Source organism: Cibotium barometz, chromosome 16 (genome assembly GCF_041138505.1).
Source record: "Cibotium barometz isolate CiBa-2024 chromosome 16, ASM4113850v1, whole genome shotgun sequence".
Lineage (NCBI taxonomy): Eukaryota > Viridiplantae > Streptophyta > Polypodiopsida > Cyatheales > Cibotiaceae > Cibotium > Cibotium barometz.
The window spans coordinates 49,686,248-49,711,408 of NC_141061.1; the positions used below are offsets into that span (position 1 = coordinate 49,686,248).

At 46.4% G+C, this 25,161-nt stretch overlaps 1 protein-coding gene across 5 annotated transcripts in view; it reads left to right on the forward strand.

Annotated features, from left to right (window-relative positions):
• LOC147630703 (DUF21 domain-containing protein At2g14520-like) overlaps positions 1 to 25,161 on the forward strand; it is a 112,107-nt gene that overhangs the window by 34,998 nt on the left and 51,948 nt on the right. For all 5 annotated transcript variants that reach the window (XR_015267700.1, XR_015267697.1, XR_015267699.1 and 2 more), the window contains exon 8: positions 24,472 to 24,548. Coding sequence is in view for 1 of the 5 variants with exons in the window: in XM_086810663.1 (XP_086666789.1) it covers positions 24,472 to 24,548 (77 nt within the window). In the remaining 4 variants the exon portion in view is untranslated. The remainder of the gene's footprint in view (positions 1 to 24,471; positions 24,549 to 25,161) is intronic.

Below are 25,161 nucleotides of genomic sequence, written 5' to 3' on the forward strand. Positions count from 1 at the left end.
GGTCTTTGCTACCACAAGAAAAGCATTTTCCATCCTTAGCATATTGCTCTCTTTGCTCCGGGGTTAATCCAAATTTGTTCTTTCTTGGGCCTTGTTCTTTATTTTCAGCTTTACCACCCTTGTAAGACTCCCGGAAGCTCTTTTTAGGTGGCTGTCCACCCTTTTGCTGATTTGGGGCAGCCTTGTCCTTCGCCTTGGAACCTCCTTGATCTTGCTTGATCTTGAGCACCAATTGCTCTGTAGCAAGTGCAGAAGCTGTGAGTTGTTGCAACGTATGTTTTGGGTGCAATTCAATACCCGATCTATAAGCAGGTTGCAATCCAGAACGAAACTTCCTCTTTCTTTCCTCCTCTGAGATTAGCATGAAGGGAGTCACTTCCAGCAACACTTTCCAAAATTTGTTCACATACTGTTGCACACTCTCATTATCTTTTTGTTCCAGCCTGTCCCACTTTTGAGTGAGAGTTTGCTCTGCATTGGGTGGCAAGAACTGAGCATAAAATCTGTCTTTGAATTCCTTCCAAGTAGAGATGGGATCCTTGGTGATCTTTTCGGTGATCCACCAATGGGCAGCAGTGCCTTTCAGAAACATGCTAGCATGGCGCACCTTCGACTTTTCTGTGAAATCCTCATCACTAAAGGCAATGTCGAACTGTGCCACAAACGCTAACACCTTAGAAGCATCATGTTCACCATGAAAGACATCAAATTTGACAGATTTATCACCTGCTTTGAACTCCTTGAGCTTCCTAGCATGAGGCTCATGGTCCTCTCTTTTTCTTTTCCCCTTATCCAACGGGGTAGCCCTGTCTGCATGGGCTCCATGCGCCGTCATAAAAGCTTCATGGGGCACGGTGGCATGTGCTCCACGAACTCGAAGCTCAGATGCATGTGACTTACCTGCATATGGCATGGTCTCTCCATGAGACAACTCAGAAGGCAAAATTTTCCTGGAAGCAGACCTGTCACCATGAGATACATATCTTGCATGCATGTGACTTTCGTGTCCTCCATGAGCACTGGCATACATATTTCTGTCAGGCTTAGTGCCTTGGGGAGAGGATGCATGACGAGAAGTGACAGTCACCTCTTCCTTTTGCATATAAGATTTCAGCCTCTGGGATGCAGGATCTCCATGCTTTAAACGAGGTGGATTTCTGAATTTTAGCTCTCCGTCATCCCCCTCTTTGATATCACCTTTGCGAAGGAGATAGGCAAGTGCCAACTCCCTTGGTTTCTTGCCCACTTCACGAGCCATTGATTCAAAGGTTACATCAACCATAGCATCTGCCTTCCTGGCTTCAATAGCACTTTGCAGATGAGGATCTTCATGCAGAAACTTCAATTCTTGCTCTTGAGCCTGCAAAAGTTTTCTCATATGTTCCATTTCAGCCCTCATAGCATCAGGGTCTTGTTCAAGCATAACTGTCTTTCCTGGAGACAGTTGACCTTTGGATTCACTATCCAGAACCCTTTCAAGAGGCTTGTGTCTACCTCGCAGGGCATCAGACCCACGAGAAGCACTAGAGAGACCCCTCGAATTTGGTACTTCCAAAGGGTTGCCTTGGCTGTCCATTGTGTTCAAAGTTTGCTAAAAGCGGGATGTCCAATACACAGGTTCGTTTCCCCACTAGGAAGAGGGAAACAACCTGGCTCTGATACCAATGAAACCGATCCCGTCAAGTGGGAAAGACTCAATTGGACACCTACACGTTTAATAGCACAACTTTAAAACCACAAATATGAAATGGACAACTTAAAACAACTTGAAATTTAAATGAACAGAAATGGAAAGATGGACACCAGCACTGGGGCCGGAACGGGCCGACCCCCCCCTCAATATATGATATATTTATTGGGAGTATTTAAAGAATACAATGCTCCATGGGTTCAGAGAACCAGATGATGTCCATGTACATATGAAAACAGTATTAAACAAATAACTCGAATTTCGATGTAGAAGCTCGAAGCAGATTGACCACTAGTGTGGTCCAATCGCTACGGTCCTGTGCTTTCACTGGACTCCGCGGAGAGCACCACACTGGTGTTCCGAGACCACGCACAGACAGGCGCTCTCGTACTAACGCCTGGCTCTCCCGATCTCAGCACCTTTGGACCGAGGTTCGCCCATATAGCTTGGACAACCCGGCACCGAACGGGTGTAGGCCGAGCAGGACGAATCTTTTACCAGATTTAATCATATAAATGCTTTACTCAAATCTGAAAATCACTTACTTGTAGATGGTTGATATGATAGCCAATCCTCAGAGTATGATGAGGTATTCCAGGTGATGTGGAGTCTCCTTGTAGAACACCAATGGAGATAGGATGTACCACCTTTGTAAGATAAAACAAGCAGCACCTATTTGCCAATTTACTGCCGCCTGTAAGAGCATGTAAGAGGGTCTTGGCTGCAACCAGTAACCTTGGCTGCAGACTGCGTAGCCCGCCTGTAGAAGTGAAGGTGGTGTAGGCGCAGCCACTAGTTTAGGTTGTAACCGCCAGCAGAGGGTACAGAAATGCAGTCGCCTTAGAGAAGATCATGCGCAGCAGTACAGCCTGTGGGTAAACACCAACCTGCGCAGCCACCTGAATGACAACATGCGCAGCAGTGCTTTGTGAGAAAGCCCACGACTGAATGCAGAAGCAGCCGCCTGAAGAAACAAGTTCAGCCGCCCGTAGAGAAAAAAAAGACGCCTGGCTGCTGTAAACAGGCGCCTGGGTGCTGCAGCCTATAAGGTATTCGCAGCCTGTGCTACGCCTGGCTGCAACTTGCGCAGCCCACCTGTAGGAGGGGGAAAAGTTGTAGGCGCAACCACCTACAGCAGCATGTGCAGAGAGGAGGCGACTGGCTGTAGAGGTGCACTCAGCCGCCTGGTTGCTGTAGGAGCAGCCGAGTAGGAGGTGGTCGCCGTTTCTGTATCTTTACAAAGATGGTGGAATCGGGTGATCAAGATCCACGTTAGGAAGAAGCGATGCTCTCCCACGCTTGAAGGAAGGCCCTTTTTTTAATAAAATTAATGTGGAGATAACCTTAGCTTGCATGTGGGGAATTAGTGGGGGTTGGTGACACCCACCCCCACACTCACTTAAAAGTGAGGCTCCCCACCTTGGCCCCAAAGTGGGTGCCCAAAGGGGGTGCCCACTTTTAAATAAGTGTGAATCCCCTATCCTTATAAATCAAAGGGTTAGAATATTAAATATTAAAACAACGTGTACCATGTACTTACCACCTGTTCACATGCACTGAAACTTGTCAGAATACAGGGCACACTTCACGACTCACTGGCAGGCGTCCCCGCTCAGTAAGTAACACGTCAAGCAGGCAAACACACAAATACAGGTCATGCGAAAACAGTTTCAAGCATGCAAAATATGTGTGCATGTGCAAAAGTAACATGGACATATCTCCCGTTCATGGAACATGTACAAAATATCTGTCGGCACAAAACTGGCACGACATTTATTACATAAAAACCTGGTCTTCCTATGGAGTGACAGTCCCATAGGTAAGACGCAGTTCCAGGCACGAGTTTCCCTAGGTGTGACAGTCCCATAGGTAAAACACGGCACGAATACTGGCCCTTCCATGGCGTGACAGTCCCATGGATCGAACACAGTCCAGGTCATACACGGGTGGCACTGATCTGGCTCCCGTCCATACGACACCATCCTGCTAACACACGGGTGGCACCAGTCTGGCTCCCGTCCATGTAAGCAAAATACTGGCCTCTTCACATGAGACACCGGCCTGGCCTCAAGTGAACGAGACGCAAAAATGTAGGAATGGACCAAATGGTCGGCCAATTGGTGACAGTTTGAGCCATTATTAGTGATCACCTGTACTATATTCTGTGGCCCAATCTCCATGACAGCCTCTCGAATGTGTCGCCAAATGTACTCACCTATCACCACTGTGCTTGCCATGGATGCATCTATGGCACGCAAGAACATTGTGCCCTTGCATGATGAGATGAGGATGTTATAAACATTCCTTTTTCTAACATCCGACCATCCATCACATAGAAGAGTGCATCTCCATATTTTTTCCATGTTTCCTTGAGCGGCTCTACCTCCATCTCCACAGCTTTGTTTCCTTGAGAGGCTCTACCTCCATCTCCACAGCTTGTCTCTCCCTTCTGAGCTCCCGTGTGCGCAAGGCCGCATAAGAGAACCCCTCCCACTCACATCCTATGCGGCTGATTGCCCTCATGGCCTTTTTCCATCGTGCGGTGCGCACAATATTGAAAGACAAAGCACATTGTTTGAAGAGCTTTGTCAGCTCCTTTGCCTGCATCTGTAGACTGGCTTTGATGCTCCTTCTTTGCAAGGCCTTGCCAATGGGGATTGGAGTCCTTTGTGCCCGTGGTGCAAAGCTACCTTCTGAAACCTTTTGTTTCTTGGATACACTTGTACTACTTGTAGTTGACACATCCACATCTTCCTCCTCATCTTCATTCCTCTCCTTTTTTGTGGATAACTTCATTTGGCCTAATAATTTGGCTCTCTTCCACTCTTGTAATGATGCCTTGATAGCATCAGGCACAAGTGGACAAGAGCTAACTCCCTTCCCCGCTAAACTTGTGAAATGGGCCTTTACCCGGTCTATGCTGCCATCGGACTGCAAACCACAATACTTGCCTTGCCATTTGGAAGCACCTCCACCCTTGTAGGAGGCCGATTCGATCACATGGGTCCACATATCATCTCTTGTGCGAGGTGTCGCCAAATGTACTCACCTGTGACCACTGTGCCTGCTATGGATGCATCTATGGCACGCAAGAACATTGTGCCCTTGCATGATGAGACGAGGATGTTATAAACATTCCTCTTTCAGACATCCGACCATCCATCACATAGAAGAGTGCATCTCCATATTTTTTCCATGTTTCCTTGAGCCGCTCTACCTCCATCTCCACAGCTTGTCTCTCCCTTTTGAGCTCCTGTGTGCGCAAGGCCTCATAAGAGGGCCCCTCCCACTCACATCCTATGCGGATGATTGCCCTCATGGCCTTTTTCCATCATGCGGTGCTAACAATATTGAAAGAGAAAGCACAATGTATGAAGAGCTTTGTCAGCTCTCGGGTGGCCTCTTGCTTTGCTTGCATCTGTAGACTGGCTTTGATACTCCCTTTTTGCAGGGCCTTGCCACCAATGGGGATTGGAGTCCTTTGTGCCCGTGGTGCAAAGCTACCTTCTGTAACCTTCTGTTTCTTGGATACACTTGTACTACTTGTAACTGAGACATCCACATCTTCTTCCTCATCTTCATTACTCTCCTTTTCTGTCGGTAACTGCACTTGGCCTAATAATTTGGCTCTTTTCCACTCTTGTAATGATGCCTTGATAGCACCTGGCACAATTGGACAAGGACCAACCCCCTTCCCCGCTAAACCTGTGAAATGGGCCTTCACTCGGTCTATGATGGCACCGGACTGCAACCCATAGTATTTGCACTTCCATTTGGAAGCACCTCCATCCTTGTAGGAGACCGATTCGATCACATGGGTCCACATAGCATCTCTTGTGTGAGGCATTTTGTTGAAGGAGTGTGCTTGCAAAGAAACCCCCAATTTTCAAACCTCTGCATTTACTTCAATTGACAAAAATCAGACATGTAATGGATTTACTTCAAACCTTTGCATTTACTTCAAACCTCTGCATTTACTTCAATTTTCAAACCTCAATTGACAAAAATCAGACATGTAATGGATTACATACTTGCTTAAGACCCTTGGGTAGAGTCTAAGCAGATGTTGGAGGCTTAATGGGGTATCTGTGAAGAAACCCCCCAGTTTTCCCCGCTAAACCTGTGAAATGGGCCTTCACTCGGTCTATGATGGCACCGGACTACAACCCATAGTATTTGCACTTCCATTTGGAAGCACCTCCATCCTTGTAGGAGACCGATTCGATCACATGGGTCCACATAGCATCTCTTGTGCGAGGCATTTTGTTGGAGTGTGCTTGTAGAGAAACCCCCAATTTTCAAACCTCTGCATTTACTTCAATTGACAAAAATCAGACATGTAATGGATTACATACTTGCTTAAGACCCTTGGGTAGAGTCTAAGCAGATGTTGGAGGCTTAATGGGGTATCTGTGAAGAAACCCCCCCAGTTTTCAGCATCTCCATTTTTCCCCAAATTGGCCCAAATTAGCAAGCTTCAAGTCTTAGGTACTGAGCAAATTTGATAAAAAACACACCTGGCTGTAGGCACACGACCCGAAGGAGGAGGAATGGGGGGTTCGTGAAGAAACGTGCAAGTCAGGGACGACACAGAGATCGATGTTGACGTTGAGGGAGAGCGTCGTATGGAAGCAGAGAAACGTCTTTATCAAAATAGTTGCAATTTTCAAACATTGGATTTGGGGTTAAAAAAACAAGTGAAAAAAAATGCATGAAAGGAACGCGTTTCGGAGACATTTCCACGTTTCCTGGCAACTATGCCTGTTCCTGAATCACAAAACCAGGAGGCTACTCAACATAGACTTCCTCCTCTAAATCTCCATTCAGAAAAGCAGTTTTGACATCCATCTAAAAGCAGATTTGACATCCATCTGGAACACGGGCCATCTGAAGTGTGCAGCTAGAACCAAAACAATCCTGATGGTGGTATACCTGGCCGTAGGAGCCGTCAGTGCGGCTGTCAAAGAGCCTCCTCTGGACTCTCAGGCTCATCGATTTCTTGGAGAGAACTCATGAGAGCATAATTCATTGTGTGATGAGATGTGGAAGCCCGAGATGAATGGCGAGGTCCAGGGATGGTGGTAGAGGTTTGGTTATGGAGCTGTGCATCAGTGAGACAAGAATCTGTAAAGAGTTGCTGAACCCTCCGAGGTAGGCCAACCTTCTTCTCAAAGCGTGAAGAAGAAGATCCAATTGCAGTGGAGGACTCATCCGATGCTCCTGGGAGAGGTGATGAAGTAAGCACTGGTGGGGGTAATCCCGTAGTCAAAGCAAGACTGGGAGCTACAAAAGCTGGTGCAACAGGAACTGGTGGCTGTAAAGTAGTTGGCATTGGAGTTGCAGCAGGAGGAGGAGGTTGATGTGGAAGAGGTATAAGATCACTAACATCTGCAGGGAATGGATCATCCAGAAAATTTGGAGAGGCATTAGGTGGAAGTGGCGCAGCCGCCTGCAGGGCAGAAGAAATAGCCTGTCGAGGAGAGGTACGCCTGGCTGCCGCTGCCTGTGAGGTGGCGCAGCCGCCTGGCTGCAGAGCACAGCCGCCTGTGAGGTGGTATAGTCACTTGTATGGGAGAAGGAGCAACCGCCGACGGATAGAAGACTCCTGGCTGCAGCCTGCGCAACCGCCTGCTGTGTAGTGGGCAGCCCGCTGGAGAACAAACGCAGCCACCTGTAGAAGGTACAGCCGCCTGAGGAGATGGAGAAGGAGCCGCCTGGCTGCAGGAGCACAGCCGTCAACTGAAGGAACAGCAGCAGCCTGGGGAGATGGAGACGATCGCCCGTTTTCTCTGTTCTTTACGAAGGGTGGTCGCTCTCTTTTGTAGATGTTGGAGGGGGAGATAAACGACCACAGCTGGTCGGCTCCCCAAGGTTGCATGGGGGCGGCCAGCTTCAAAGTGTGGTGTGGGTAGGTGACCATACACCCACCCTCACACACACTTAAGGGGCTAAGTGTGGCTCCCCACCTTGGCCCATATGTGGGTGCCCCTAATGGGTGCCCACTTTTAAATGAAATGTGAACTTACAACCTTATAACATTAAAGGTTAGAAATAAAACTATTAAACCAACAAGTGCAATACACTTACCACCTGTTCACATGCAACAAAACTCGTCAGAAGACACAGCAAACTTCACGACTCACTGGCAGGCGTCCCCGCTCAGTAAGTGACACGTCAAGCACGCAAACACAAGAATACAAGTCATGCGAAAACAGTTTCAAACATGCAGAACATGAGTGCATGTGCAAATAGTATCATGGACATATCTCCCGTTCATGGAACAAGTACAAAATATCTGTCGGGCACAAAAATGGCACGACATAAAACATAAACCCTGGTCTTCCTATGGAGTGACAGTCCCATAGGTAAAACACAGTTCCAGGCACGAGCCTCCCTATGGAGTGACAGTCCCATAGGTAAGACACGGCACAAATATTGGCTCTTCCATGGCGTGACAATCCCATGGATAGAACACAGTCCAGGTCATACACGAGTGGCACCAGTTTGGCTCCCGTCCATATGACACCATCCTGCTAACACACGGGTGGCACCAGTCTGGCTCCCGTCCATGTTAAGCAAAAATACTGGCCTCTTCACATGAGACACCGGCCTGGCCTCAAGTGAACGAGACACAAAACTGGAGATGGACCAAATGGTCGGCCAATTGGTGACATCCCCCCGGGCTTCTAAAGAGTTGTCCTCAACTGAAAAGCCTCAAGATATGCCTGCAACAACTGTGGGTAGTCAACAAAATAATCCTCATTTACCCACTTTGCATCAATAGGCAAATAATTTTTGAACTTCACAAGGTATCTCCTGGAAAGCTTTCCTGCAGGTAGCTTTCGCTCCTTGTGAAAGACAATCTGTTTTGGCTGGAGGATCTCCTCAAGCTCATCAATCTCTAGCGGATCTTCTGTGACAGGCTCGTCAGGATCTGGCCCCACATATTTCCGAAAAAGACTCACATGAAATGCATTGTGAATCTTCCAATGACTAGGTAAAGCAAGCCTGTATGACACTTCATTGATCTTTTGAATCACCTTGAAGGGTCCATAATAGCGAGGAGAAAGCTTAGGATATGATCCTTCTCATCCTGGCCTCTTCCCAAGTCTGGCCTTCTCAAATTTCAGCAAAACCCAATCACCTTCTTTGACTTGCATGTCCCTTCTATGCTTGTTAGCAGCCATTTTATGCTTATCTTGTGACCTTGCAATGGCTGTCCGTACCTGAGCAAAGGCTACATCCAAGTCACGAACATATTCATCAGCTGCAAAAATCTCATCCTTTGTACGAAGGATGGGTGGCAAAACCACTCTGCCATAAATAATCTCAAACGGAGCCTTTCCCGTGGAGGCATGGATCGTATTATTGTAGGCAAACTCAACAAGTGGAAGATACTTCTCCCATGCAGTCTTTTGATCTGCCACATAACATTTCAACAAATCCAACACGGCTGAATTTGCAGCTTCACTTTGGCCATCCGTTTGGGGATGATAAGCTGATGAAAACTCAAGTTTAGTACCCATGTTATTAAATAAAGCTCTCCAAAAGAGGCTCGTAGTCCTGGGATCTCTATCCCCACCAATGGATTTAGGCATACCATGATGCTTGAAAATGTTAGCAAGAAAAAGCTTTACTATATGATCAACTTTAATGGTTTTCTTGACGGGCAAGAAATGAGCTTGCTTGCTAAACCTGTCCACAATGGTCCAAATAGCATCATTCCCATGCTGGGATTGAGGCAAGTCCATAATAAAATCCATAGTAATACTTTCCCAAGGTTGCGAGAGAATAGGCAATGGCTGAAGCAAACGTGGAGGTTTTTGCCTGTCAAATTTCACCTTTTGGCAAGTAATACATGCACGTACATAAGCCTCAATGTCTTTACACATGCTTGGCCAAAAGAAATATCTCTCAATCATGCGTGTAGTGGGCATGATACCTCTATGACCAGCATAAGGTGGAGTGTGATATTCCTCCATAACCTTTGGACGCAAATCCTTCACCACACATAGGCAATTATCCTTCATAAGATAACCCTCGTTGATAACATAAGAGGCATGTGAGTGACCAGCCATCAAATCAGTCCATATATGGCAAAAATCAGCATCCAAATGATACAAGTCTCGCATAGCAGATAGGTCCCCATGAGAGGCCACTGAGACTGCAGCCACATAAGGCCTCTTGGATAATGCATCTGCCACCACATTTTTCTTTCCTCGAGTATGCACAATTTGAAAATGAAACATGGAAAGAAAGTTTGCCATTCTTATCTGCTTCTCTGAAAGCTTTGTTTGAGATAGAAAGTATCTCAAGCTTTGATGATCTGTCTTGACTACAAATTCAGCCCCAAGAAGATAATGTTTCCATATCTTTAAGGCATGAATTACAGCCAAGAGCTCTTTCTCATAGATATCCATATGAAGCTCAGCATCATGCAAACGACGGCTCTCGTATGCAACTGCATGCCCTTGTTGACTTAGGACAGCTCCTATACAATTGCCACAAGCATCACATTCTACTACGAATGATCTTTGCAAGTCAAGAACAATCAATACGGGTCCACATATGATAGCATGCTTGAGCTGCAAGAAAGCATCCTGTTCTTTTGAAGTCCATTTAAAAGTGGTTTTCTTCTTTGTGAGATCATGTAGAGGGGTGGCTATCATAGCAAAATGCCTTATGAAACGCCTATAATATAAACATAATCCCAGAAAACTACGTACTTGATGTACGTTTTGCAATTCTGGCCAATTCCGAATGGTCTCTATCTTTGCAGGATCCCTTGTTACTCCATCCTTGGATACAATGTGACCCAAATAATGTATCTCTGAAAGGAAGAACTCACTTTTCTTGGCATTAATGAAAAGTTTATGCTTCCGCAACTCTTCGAACACTGTGACCAAATGAGTTCTGTGTTCCTGCTCATTCTTGGAGAAAAGCAAGATATCATCAAAGAATACTCCTGTAAATTTGTGATGGGGTCGGAATATCCTATCCATCATACGATTAAACGTGGCAGGAGCATTGGTGAGACCAAAAGGCATTACCAAAAATTCATATAATCCAAAGGCTGTCTTGAATGCAGTTTTATGGACATCTTGTGGCACCACTCGTATTTGGTGATAACCACTCTTCAAATCAAGTCGGCTGAACCAAACCTCTCTCTAAAAGCTCATTTACCTGCTTCATGATCTGTTCTTGTTGTGCAGCACTCACTCGGTATGCGGGTTTGTTAGGTGGAGAACTACCTGGCACAAGATCTATGCGATGATCCTCGGGCCTTTGGGGAGGTAATTCACCTGGCAGTGCATCAGCAAAACAGTCGTTGAACGCGTGAAGAAAATTCAGCCTATCATAAGTCATAGCATCCACATTTTGATGACTTGGTACAATGCTATCACGAACAAAAACCAAGTACGCAGAAAGACTCTTTTTGATTGCTTTATTAATTTGGATGTGAGATACAAGTGGGATGGAATCCCCTTCTTTGCCAGCATCAATGAAATGCATGCGGCCTCTATGCATAAAAGAAATCATGTTGGTCTTGTACTCTTTGTGGGGCTCAAGCCTATGATGCCATGGCTTGCCCAACAATACATCACATCCATTTAGTGGTGCAACTAAGAAATGTTCATTATCAAGGTAGCCCTGGATATGTATGCGCAACTTCCCTATCAATGGGGCAACCTGCACCTCTTTACCAACAAAAGCAGCTTCGGCTTCAATCTGAGATCCCATGTTCTCAACCTCAATACCCAAGGCAGCTACCGTTTGTATAGAGATGAAGTTATCGGTTGCACAGTCATCAAACACGAATAAGGCGGGCTAATCCTTGATTTGACCCCAAGCCTTGCATACCATCCGCTCTTTTGCATCATGATTTGTGTTTCCCTGCACATCGGGAACTGCATGTACATTAGCCTTGGTCTGCTTATCCTCGTGCTTAGGTTTGCGGTCAGGGCATTGGTGAAACATGTGCTCTTTGCTGCCACAAGAAAAACATTTTCCCTCCTTGGCATATTGCTCTCTTTGCTCCGGGGTCAAGCCAAATTTGTTCTTCTTTGGGCCTTGATCTTTAGATGAGGTATTTTCAGCTTTACCTTCCTTGTGGGTCTCCCGGAAGTTCTTTTTAGGTGGCTGTCCACCTTTTTGCAGATTTGGGACAGCCTTGTCTTTCCCCTTTGAACCACCTTGATCCTGCTTAATTTTGAGCACCAATTGCTCCGTAGCAAGAGCAGAGGTTGTGAGCTGTTGCAAAGTATGTTTCGGGTGCAATTCAATGCCTGAACGATAAGCTGGTTGCAATCCGGAGCGAAACTTCCTCTTTCTTTCATCCTCAGTGATTTGCATAAAAGGAGTTATCTCTAGCAACACTTTCCAAACTTGTTGACATACTGTTGCACACTTTAATTATCTCTTTGCTCAAGTCTATCCCACTTTTGGGTGAGAGTTTGCTCCGCATTTGGTGGCAAGAACTGAGCATAGAATCTGTCCTTAAACTCCTTCCAAGTGCAAATGGGGTCCTTGGTGATCTTTTTAGTGATCCACCAATGAGCAGCGGTCCCCTTCAAAAACATGCTAGCATGGCATACTTTAGACTTCTCAGTGAAGTCCTCATCGCTAAAAGCAAAGTCAAACTATGCCACAAATGCTAACACTTTGGAAGCATCATGCTCTCCATGAAAAACATCAAACTTAACAGACTTGTCACCTCCTTTAAATTCCTTGAGCTTTCTGGCATGAGGCTCATGGTCCTCTCTTTTTCTTTTCCCCTTATCCAACGGGGCAGCTCTATCTGCATGGGCTTGATGGGCCATCATGGAAGTTTCATGAAGCACGGTGGCATGTGCTCCATGAACTTGAGAATCAGATGCATGTGACTTTCCTGCATAAGGCAATGTCTCTCCATGAGACAACTCAGAAGGCAAAGCTCTTGTAGTGGCAGATCTGTCACCCCTACCATGGGATACATGTCTTGAATGCATGTTACCATCATGCCCTCCATGAGCACTAGCATACATATACCTGTCAGGCTTTGTGCCTTGCGGAGAAGATGCATGACGAGAGGTGGTTGTCACCTCTTCCTTTTGCATAAATGACCTCAACCTTTGAGATGCGGGATCTCCATGCTTCAAGCGAGGTGGATTTCTGAATTTCAGCTCTCCATCTTCCCCCTCTTTGATGTCACCTTTGCGGAGGAGGTAGGAAAGTGCCAACTCCCTTGGCTTCTTGCCCACTTTCCGTGCCATGGACTCAAAAGTCACATCTACCATTGCATCGTCTTTCCTTGCTTCAATGGCACTTTGCACATGGGGATCTTCATGCAAAAATTTCAGCTCTTGCTCTTGTGCCTGCAAAAGCTTTCTCATATGCTCCATTTCAGCCCTCATTGCATCAGGCTCTTCTTCTTGCATGACTGTCTTTCCTCGAGACAGTTGTCCCTTTGAATCACTATCATTTACCCTTTCAAGGGGCTTGTGCCTTCCTCGTAGAGTATCAGAACCACGCGAGGCACTTGATGGGATCCTTGAATTAGGCACTTCCAAAGGGTGGCCTTGGCTGTCCATTGTGTTAAGTGTGCTAGAAGCGAGAAGAGGGAAATAACTGTAATCTGATACCAATGAAACTGATCCCGTCAAGTGGGAATAGACTCCGTTGGACACCCACACGCGTAATAGCACAACTTATATCACAATTTGAAATGGACAACTTAATAACAACTGAAAATTGAAATGAAATAGATGGACACCAGCACTGGGGCCGGAACGGGCCGACCGAGGCACTTGATGGGACCCTTGAATTAGGCACTTCCAAAGGGTGGCCTTGGCTGTCCATTGTGTTAAGTGTGCTAGAAGCGAGAAGAGGGAAATAACTGTAATCTGATACCAATGAAACTGATCCCGTCAAGTGGGAATAGACTCCGTTGGACACCCACACGTGTAATAGCACAACTTATATCACAATTTGAAATGGACAACTTAATAACAACTGAAAATTGAAATGAAATAGATGGACACCAGCACTGGGGCCGGAACGGGCCGACCTCCCCCCCCTGAATATATGATATATTATTGGGAGTATTTAACAAATACAATGCTCCATGGGTTCAATGAACCAGATGATGTCTATGTACAAATGAATACAGTACCAAACAAGAGGCTCGAAGTAGATGTTCGAAGGAGAGCGACCACTTGAGTGGTCCAGTCTTTACGGTCCTGTGCCTTCACTGGAATCCGCGGAGAGCGCCCCACTGGTGTTCCAAGACCGTGCACAAACAGGCGCTCCCGTACTAACACCTGGCTCTCTCGATCTCGGCACCTTTGGACCGTGGTTCTTCAAAAGCTTGGACTACCCGGCACCGGAAGACCAATACTCGAGGTGTCTGTGTGTAGCTACTAGTGGTGGACACCAAGACACAGCAGCCTGTCGCGAGGAGGATGAGGAGTAGCTGCCTGTGGAGAAGGTGTAGCCACCTGAAGAAGGGAGATGCCACCTATGGAAGGGTGACGCAACCGCCTGCAAAGGAGCACAGCCGCCTGTTGTGGAGGAGGAGGAGGCGTAGCTGCCTGCAAGGGGAGGATGAGGAGAGTAGCCGCCTTTGGAGAGGTAACGCTTGGCTGTAGGAGCACAGCCGCCAGTCTGAAGAGGAGAAAGTGGCGCAGCCTAAAGAGACGTGGAGGAGCAGCCGCCTGCTGGAGAGGAAAGGGAACACCTGGCTGCAGCTTGCTGGTGAACAAGAGCAGCCTGATGGACAGAGGGAGGCGCACAAACGTCTGCTGAGGTGGTGGAGATGGCGCAGCCTGAGGAGATGGTGGAATCGCCTGGTTGCAGCCGCCTGGTGGTGCAGCCGCCGAGAGCCCACGAGAAGGAGCAGCCTGAGGAGATGGAGGCGCACAATCGCTTGCAGTAGACAGGCGCAGCCGCCTGTGGCTGCGAGTGGGAGAGAGAGGCGCAGTCGCCTGAAGAGATGCAGCCGCCTGAGAGCCAACGAGGAGTAGCCTGAGGGGATGAAACAATCGCCGGTTCTGTCCTTCCACGAGTGGGGTGGTTGTAGGCATATGCTCACTTATGGTAGTGCTATGTGTGAACAGGGTTTAACCAAGGGCACTTTTTCCCATGTGGTTTTTCCCCTTGGACATCAAGTGTGAAAGGACACTAACATATAATATTTTGTACTTCTATATTATATGGATGTGGCACACATGCAAGGGTTGACTTGCATTTTGTGGATACGACACTTTTGGCTCTCCCTCTCTCTCTCTCTCTCTCTCTCTCTCTCTCTCTCTCTCTCTCTCTCATTTCTGTGTGTGAGCTTCTCTACCCTGCACCTAACCCTAATGTGCAGGTTTGTGTGTGAGTGTGTGAGTCCAACACCCAACAATTGGTATCAGAGCTGGGAGCTGGCCTTGAAATTCTGCCGTTGGTAGAAAACCTGTAAATTTCCGTCGCTCTGTGGATTTTCGTCGCCGTCCGTCCGACAGTTCCGTCGACGCAAGTTCCGTCCGGCCACCAAAAGCCGGCGGCACTAGTGGGGAGCCCACCACCGCCGCTCAGCCCACAGGCGGCACCTCCCTCCAGCCGGTGGGTGATACTCCAGCCAAATCCGCCGCCGCCTAGCAGCGACCACACTCCGTCACATTCCAGACGCCGTCGCCCAGCAGCGACCTCGCTCCGGCCGCCCTCGCCGTTCCGCTCCGGCCGCCTTCGACATTTCATTCCGGTCGTCAGTCGACTCCCGTGCGTACCCGCCAGCGACTCCAGCACGTGCCCAGTAACCGGCTCCTGCCCGTTCCGACTTGCCTGCAGCCTCCGACTCCGACTCCGACTCCAGCGCCGTGCTCGCCCTGCGCCTACCGCTTCCGTACGCTGTTCGCGCCTAGCGCTGCCGCCTCCTGGCCTGACCGCTCTCTGCGCTGAAGCCTCGGCGGTTGCCCTGCCAACTAGACCACAGACGCGCTGGTTGCTGCTGCTCGCTCCTCGACTCTGCACCTCCGGCAACTCCCTGCTGCTCAGACCCCCGGTGGCACGATACTCGCCCAGCGCCCACCTCTGACTGGCCCGACACCTGCCTCGTACCTGGGCCCCGTATGCAGCTCTGTGCTCCTCCACGACAACTGCGCTTGGCTACTGGCCCGGCAACATCTGCACGCCTGGCTGTAGGCCCCTCAACTGTCTGCTCCCCACCTAACACGTGCTGCCCCCAAAGGTATTCTTTGTGCACATTTTCTTCCAAATACAAATACAAATTTTGCAGACACTTCTGTGTAGGTCAGATTCAAAGGAAAGTTGCAAGTGCAATTTGGGGGATTTCTCAATTTCAGGACAAATTGAAAAAAATTGGGCATGTTGCTTTGCTTGCAATTTGGGGGTTTCCAAAATTGAGGTCAAAATCAGCAAATTGAAGTAGAAATTTGGGGCTTTTGTGAAAATTGGCCAATTAGATGCACATTGAAGCGATTGGAGTGCATAAAAATTGGGGATTTTCAGATTGGAGCATGTAATTGGGCATTACACCTGTGATTTGTCGCGTATGTATACACATTGTGTGTAATTGGACAATTTGGTGCAGGTTTACACTTGCTTTGGTTTGCAGGCATACATTTGCACAGGACATGTGGTTGCCTGGCAGCACATTGGTGCTTGGTTTGCTTGCAGGTATATTTTGTTGACATGGCACAGAATGCTACAGATGTATTTGGTGTACTCACCCAGGAGGACAAGCTGGATGGATCTAACTACTCCCTCTCGAGTTTCATGATCCGTGATTTGCTGGTAGCCAAAGGGCTTTGGGGCATCGTGTGTGGTGATGACACACGCCCACTTACCATATAGCCAGCCACGCCTCAAAGGGGAGGTGCTCGAAGAGCTCCCGATGTAGAACCTGCTTCCACACAAGAGCAGAAGAGATGGGACTCTAGAGATGCACATGCCATGTCATTGATAGCCCTTTCAGTGAAAAGGACTATTATTCCGCACATTCGTTCTTGCAAGACATCGAAGCTTGCATGGGACACATTAGAAGCAATGTATCAGGTACGCAATGAGGCAAGAGTTGCATACTTGAAGAGGCAATTGGATCTTCTTTCTATGGATGAGGGTGACTCCATGGCAGATCATCTCACCAAAGTGAAAGATTTGCAGGAACAATTGCTCAACATTGATGAGGTTATCCCAGACAGACAGATGGTCACCAACACTCTTCATTCTTTACCGCCTTCCTACTTGGGCTTTCACACCTCTCTTAACCTCTCAATGAGAGGAGGTGCTGATCCTATCACTTTTGAAGAGCTGGTGGGTTTATTCTTGCAGGAAGAGCAAACAAGAGCAAACTTATTGAGCAACCGTGGTGGGGACAAGGCATTTACAGCCAAGGATAAAGGTAAAGCAACGAGCTTTAGGCATGGGGGACAACAGTCTAGCAAGGCTGGTCATGGACAGCCCTCTTCTGGTGGTGAAAAGTCTGACAAAGGGGATGCAAACAAGCCCAAAAAGAAGGGCAAATGTCACTACTGCCATAAGCCTGGACACTACATCAGTGAATGTAGGAAGCGGATTGCAAAAGAGAAAAGGAAAGAAGCAGGCAATGCAGTAGCAGACTCTTCTGAAGACAAAGCACAACAATCAGCTAATGTAATCCAGGAAGAGTACACTTTTTTGGTCTCCACCAAGACATGTAAGTGAGGGGGGTGTATTTTGGGAAAGATGCAACGAAAACCATTCCCCAAAGATGGAGCTGTTAGAGCTGAAAGTAAATTACAGCTCATACATAGTGATGTATGTGGTCCAATGCGGACACCATCCATAGAGGGGCATCTTTACTTCGTCACATTCATTGATGACTACTCCAGGTTTGCTTGGGCTTACCCCTTGAAAGCGAAAGGAGATGTGTTTACATGCTTTCGACACTTTGTAGCAATGGCTGAAAATATGTGTGGATGTAAAGTCCAAACACTCCGCTCAGATAGAGGTGGAGAATACATGTCAAATGCATTCATGGATTATATGCTTCAAAAGGGCATCAAACACCAATGTACTGTGCCTTATACACCGCAGCAGAATGGTGTAGCTGAAAGGAAAAATAGATCTCTCATGGAGATGGCAAGATGCATGGTGAAAGCACAAAAGTTGCCTCACAAATTTTGGATGGAAGCTATAATGTGTGCAACTCATGTGTTGAACAGGTGTCCAACAAAAGCTTTGAAAACCATAACACCATTTGAGGCTTGGTATAGCCGAAAGCCAACAGTGGACTATATGCGTACATTTGGGTGTTTGGCATATGCACATGTGCCAGAACAACTCCGAACAAAGCTAGATGACAAAGCAATTAAATGCATTTTTGTGGGCTACAGCAATGAGAGCAAAGGATACCGTCTTTATAATCCAACTACACGAAGGATTTTTGTCAGTAGAGATGTGGTATTTGCTGAAAATTCAGAACAGCCCATGTACAACTTGTATAAAAGCAATGATACAGGCTAAAGACATGTTTGATGGACTTTTACCCATTGCAATTAGGGGGGATTCAAATCAGCCAGCCCCTACAAAAGAAAATCCTCATGTAGAACATGTGGAACAGCCAGCCATTCAGCCCCCTTCTATGGAAGATCTTGTCAGGGAAGAGCAAACAGCCATAGACACAGCCAAGTCAGTGCCAAGATGGTTGCTGAAAACTTTGCAAGAAAGCAAACTTGCAGCTCCACTCACAGGTAGAACAAGGGCTAGTTCCAGCCATGCTTTGAATATACATCGTGGGGAGTCTGCATTAGCAATGGGTGGTCTCTTTGATTCAGAAGAGCCTTCTTCTTATGAAGAAGCACATGAGAATGAGCATTGGTTGCAAGCTATGCAAGCTGAAATTTCTTCTATCATAAAGAACAATACATGGGATCTTGTGGAATTGCCTAAAGGCAAGCATGTCATTGGAACAAAGTGGGTGTACAAAGTCAAAAGAAAGTCTGATGGTACTATTGGTGGCAGGTACAAAGCAAGACTTGTGGCTAAAGGCTACTCCCAGAAAAAGGGAATAGATTATGAAGAGACTTTTGCTCCTACTTCGAGAATGACCACAATAAGATCAGTGATTGCATTGGCTGCACATAAAGGATGGAATGTGCATCAATTGGACATCAAAACTGCATTCTTAAATGGGGATTTACAGGAGGAAGTATATGTAAATCAGCCCATTGGTTTTGTAGTTCCTGGTGAGGAACATAAAGTATGCAGCTTACACAAAGCATTGTATGGGTTAAAGCAAGCTCCAAGAGCTTGGTATGATAAGATACATGCTCATCTAACCAGCCAAGGTTATGAGAATAGTCCAGCTGAAAGCACATTGTATGTGAAGAAAACCGATGCCGATATTCTCATAGTTATCTTGTATGTAGATGACATGCTCATTACAGGTACTAGCAAAGCACAAATTTCAGACATTTCAGATTTCAAAGCTGATTTGAAAGCTGAATTTGATTTGTCAGATTTGGGGCCTTTACACTACTATCTCGGCATACAGTTTATGCATACAGATGATGGCATTGTTATGCAGCAAACTAAGTACATAAAAAGTTTGCTAAAAAGGTTTCACATGGATGAATGTAAGCCCATTTCTACTCCGGTAGAACCAGGTGTACGGCTTACTATGCATGATATTGGAGAGCCTTTTGAGGCTGGCATTTACAGCCAGGCAGTGGGATGCCTCATTTACTTGTGTAACACGAGGCCAGACATATCTTTTGGGGTGTCTTTGTTGAGCAAATTCATACACAGCCCAGGAAGAAAGCATTGGCAAGCAGTCAAACGCATTTTTCGTTATCTTAAGGGCACCCTGGATCTTGGTTTGTTCTATCCTAGGGGAAGCAGCTTGCAGCTTTATGCATTCAGTGATTCAGATTGGGCTGGTGATTATGATACCAGGCAATCCACCAGTGGGAATTGTTTTTTTCTTGGGAGTTCATGCATATCTTGGTTGAGTAAAAAGCAACCCACTGTTGCTACATCTACTTGTGAGGCTGAGTACAGGGCTGTCTTCACAGCTACAGTAGATTGTGTATGGTTGAGGAGACTATTGGTTGATCTTCGTGAGTGTCAGAGCAGGCACCCACCACTATTTTCACTGATAGCCAGAGTGCTATGGCCGTGGTACGAAATCCAGTATTTCATGCACGTACCAAGCACATTGAGATTCATTATCACTATGTCAGAGAGAGACTACATGCAGGGGAGATCAGTTTATCTTACTGCCCTACACAGGATAATGTTGCAGATCTATTCACAAAGGCTTTACCTCGAGAAAAGTTTGAAGCTTTCCGCAAAGCTTTGGGCTTACTCTCATACAGAGAGTGATCTGCTACCTTGTACAGGTTCACACTTCCACTACAGGGGGGATTTGTAGGCATATGCTCACTTATGGTAGTGCTATGTGTGAACAGGGCTTAACCAAGGGCACTTTTTCCCATGTGGTTTTCCCCCTTGGACATCAAGTGTGAAAGGACACTCTAACATATAATATTTTGTACTTCTATATTATATGGATGTGGCACACATGCAAGGGTTGACCTGCATTTTGTGGATACCACACTTTTGGCTCTCTCTCTCTCTCTCTCTCTCTCTCTCTCTCTCTCTCTCTCATTTCTGTGTGTGAGCTTGTCTACCCTGCACCTAACCCTAATGTGCAGGTTTGTGTGTGTGAGTGTGTGAGTCCAACACCCAACAGTGGTCGCTCTCCTTTGTAGAGATTGAAGAGGAGTTACACGACCACAGCTGGCCGGCTCCCCACGTTTGCATGGTGGCGGCCAGCTTTATGGTGTGGTGTGGGTAGGTGGTCATGCACGCACCCCCACACACACAAAGGGTTAAGTGTGGCTCCCCACCTTGGCCCATATGTGGGCGCCCATAATGGGTGCCCACTTTTAAATGAATGTGAACTTACAACCTTATAACATTAAAGGTTAGAAATAAAACTATTAAACCAACAAGTGCAATACACTTACCACCTGTTCACATGCAACAAAACTTGTCAGAAGACAGAGCAAACTTCACGACTCACTGGCAGGCGTCCCCGCTCAGTAAGTGGCACGTAAAGCAGGCAAACACAAGAATACAAGGCATGCGAAAACAGTTTCAAACATGCAAAACATGAGTACATGTGTAAATAGTATCATGGACATATCTTCCGTTCATGGAACAAGTACAAAACATCTGTCGGCACAAAAATGGCACGACAGAAAACATAAATCCTGGTCTTCCTATGGAGTGACAGTCCCATAGGTAAAACACAGTTCCAGGCACGAGCCTCCCTATGGAGTGACAATCCCATAGGTAAGACACGGCACAAATACTGGCTCTTCCATGGCGTGACAGTCCCATGGATAGAACACAGTCCAGGTCATACACGGGTGGCACCAGTCTGCTGGCTTCCGTCCATGTTAAACAAAAATACTGGCCTCTTCACATGAGACACTGGCCTGGCCTCAAGTGAACGAGACACAAAACTGGAGATGGACCAAATGGTCGGCCAATTGGTGACAGCGTTTGGTTCTGATACCATGAAAGAAAGAGAAAACATAGGTTGTAGGCAAAAACACAAACTGTAGAAGGCTGTAGACAGTCGATTATTGCTGAAAATGAGCACGAGGGAAGCCCGTAGTTGCTTACAAGCATAAGAGACTGTTGCAACAGCCAATGACCTCCAACAAATATGCTAGAATGAGATGGGAAATGATGAGAAGGGTGTGAACCCTTATATATGTCCCATATGAGCCAGTCGGCCAGCCGTAGCAGGCCGACAGCAGTCGTGAGGCATAAATATGCCATAAATAGCATAAAAAAGACTCATAAAATGGTAGAAAAATCCTAAATGATGTCTGCAATGCAGGGCCTCATAGAAATGACCAGTACAAGCATGCTAAGGTACATGTAGACCATGTGGAGATGATATATGTTCCAACATTTGTTATATACTCTTCCACCTCTTTAGGACAAGAGGGAGCACCTACTACATGAGAAAATGCCCTGTTCAACAGCTATTTTCCACCTCTTATAAGAATTTAGAGGGGTATCTGAGGACGATACGTAGTGGAGGGGATAAATCTCCCACCACAGCCAACCTTAGAACGGACTGCAAGAGGGCAATCAAGGAGGTCTTAGGTGCAATCTTGCTGCCAGAGGGGATACATATAGAGGAAGTGGATATGGTTGCCTGCCACACGGGGATCTATGCCAGGATGATGGGATTAGACAAGGTAGGGGATACATATAGAGGAAGTGGATATGGTTGCCTGCCACACGGGGATCTATGCCAGGATGATGGGATTAGACAAGGTACCCGCTACCTGGGAGGCATACTGTTCAAGCGTCTTTTGGAAGCACATTTTTGCACAATGGGGAGAGGATATACCTAAACCCTTGCTCAAAATCCTCTGCTACTCTGGATTAAATGGAGCAAACTTGTGGGGAGGGGGATGCATCTGCTGATGCAAGGTAAGGGTTTGCCCTCGAGGAATACCTGCAAAGAGTATTGAAGCATCCCATCCTCCAAGAGTTGGCCAATTTCCAAGAACCCATTGGGCGGAGAGAGGATCTATCGGCCCACCTGAATCCGCCCTCTGCTGGCCATGTAGGGATATTCCCATGAGCCTATAAATAGCAAGGGCTAGTCATTAGATCACCTGATCCCTGGATGGGGGTAGGTCAACAGTCAGTCCTTTAGTCAGAATTCAGTCCATTTTGGAATGCCATGACATCTTTTTGTACCGTATCAATATACTCAAAATACAGTTCATCTCTCTCTTCTCTCTATTGTCTAATCATTGCTTTTGCATTAGTGTTCCTAATCAGTAGGCTTAGGGCTGGCTCACGTACACCAAGGCTTCTGCATGCAACAGTTGGATAGTGCAGAACCCGAGAGTTAGATGACGAGGAGGAGACATAACTTATAAGTGCACCAGATAAGGTGTGACACACCTGCAAATAAATGCCAGATGGGGGCAGGTCAACAGTCAGTCCATTAGTCAGAATTCAGTCCATTTTGGAAGGCCAAAGGTCACAGTCAATGACATTCTTTTTTTACCATATCAATATACTCAAAATACAGTTCATCTGTCTTTCTTTCTTTCTCTACTATCTAATCATTGCTTTTGCATTAGTGTTCCTAATCCCTAGGCTTATGGCTGGATCACGTACACCAAGGCTTCTTCATGCAACAGTTGGATAGTGCAGAGCCCGAGAGCTAGATGATGACAAGGAGACAAGTGCACCAGATAAGGTGTGACACATCTGCAAATAAATGCCAGATGGGGGCAGGTCAACAATCAGTCCTTTAGTCAGAATTCAGTCCATTTTGGAAGGCCAAAGGTCACAGTCAATGACATCTTTTTGTACCATATCAATATACTCAAAATACAGTTCATCCCTCTCTTCTCTCTACTGTCTAATCATTGCTTTTGCATTAGTGTTCCTAATCAGTAGGCTTAGGGCTGGATCATGTAACACCAAGGCTTCTGCATGCAACAGTTGAATAGTGCCAAGCCCGAGAGCTAGATGACGATGAGGAGACATAAGTGCACCAGATAAGGTGTGACACAGCTGCAAATAAAGGCCAGACATGTGGGGATTTGGAAAGCCAGAGATGGTGGTCCACGTGTGGAGATTTATAGGTGGATGAAGTTTTGATTGAGAGTATTCTTCTAGAGCGCGTTGGATAGTGCTGAGCCCGAGAACTAGATGATGTTAAGGAGACATAAGTGCACCAGATAAACGCTAGACATGTGGGGCTTTGGAAAGTCAGGGATGGTGATCCATGTGCGGCGATTTATAGGTAGATGGAGTTTTGATCGAAAGTATTCTGTACAAGAGGCCGTTTTGTGACATCTTGTGCAGGAGGATGGCCTATAGGAGTCGGCACTTCGACACGAGGTGTTGGTGTAGGAGGATGATCACTGGCAGTCATCAGTGTTTGATCTAGAGATGATTGGTCATAGGAGCACTTGATAGTTTTCCTTGCACATTTTAGTGTTGGGGCAAGGCAGTCGTGCAATGCTTATGACAGTTGGCACCTTGGATGAGATTGGACTCGGTTTGTTCTATTCTTGGGAGGACACTTTGTATGGATGTCGTACAACTGTAGTTTTAGTGGGGGAGAATGTGACACACGTGCAAATATGTGGTTGTCACACAGCTTGAACGAGTGGCGGCATATAACCCATAATCTCACCAACCATGCCAGTGGCGTAAGATTGGAGCTGTTATCGTGACCTGTCACGAATATTTGCGCTAGTTGAGCCCAATTTCTCAACAGTCCCCCTCGAGCTCACCTCCATACCCTGAACTCCAAGTAAGTTCCTGAACCTATGAAGCTTCTCAATAAAATTGAGAAATATTGTAGAAATCTTTGAAAAAGCCTTGGAAATGTTGCTAGAATTTTATGAGTTCTTTTTTGGAGATTTTTTGAGATTTTTAGGCTAAACTGATTTTTAGAAAATGGATAAAAAGGCTGATTTTTAAGAAAAATATGGATAATATGATGGAACACTCTGAGAAGTGACAAAATTTACAACAACCAATTCGACAAGATTTGAAGGAATTAAGGCTGTTTGAAGAGATTTGAAGGAGTTTTTAGGCCTTGGGGGACTGATGGCTTAAGCCTCCTTAATAAAAACAAAAACAAAAACGTGGGTGAGTTTAGAGAAAATTTCTTGTTCTTTTTTGGGTTTAAGGTCAAAAAGTCATTTCATGTTTTCTTTTCTCATTAATTTTCTTGCCAAGGGGTGATCATTTTGTAGGTAAAAAATCTACTCACTACTCGTCCTGAAGAGGAGATACTTGTTAGACAACATGCCACAATACGAAAGATTCCCAGGTGAATTCCAAAATCTCATTTGATGGTGAGGGACCAACTTGTGTTGCAGTATTTGCCTCATATATGATGCTCTGTTTGTGGTTTCCATTAACTCTTTTGAAGATTTGAGCTGTTTGCTAAAATTTTGGATGCTTCTAACAAAATTCAGGCTTATCATATTCAAGTCTTAAGGCATCAGAATTGAAATCCCACATGCCATGTTTCCACTTAAGGGTTCCTTTCCACTATGAGTTTCTTGCATAGGGCTAGGGCGTCAGCCTTGGGAGATTCCCCCTCCTTTAGTCCTGTCACCCTCACATGAAGAGCGTGGACCTTTCTCCTCTTCTCCTCTTCCAACGTATCATGTATGATGGGCGTGGGTGTGGGGTGTTTTCTCACCAATTCTGTCCATTCTTTCTCTACTTCTTGCTTAACCGCTACGGCCCACCCTTTCTCCATCTCCTTCTTTGTGGCTACTAAACCTTCCTACAATTTGTTCTTTCGGCTTTCAACCTCTGAGGCAAGGGAGGGATTAATTTCCCCTTCTTCTTTCATGTGTGCTTTGCATACGTGTAGCTCCTCCTTGAGGTCTTCGACTTGTGCTTTCCACTTTCCCACTTCGGTTGCATGGACT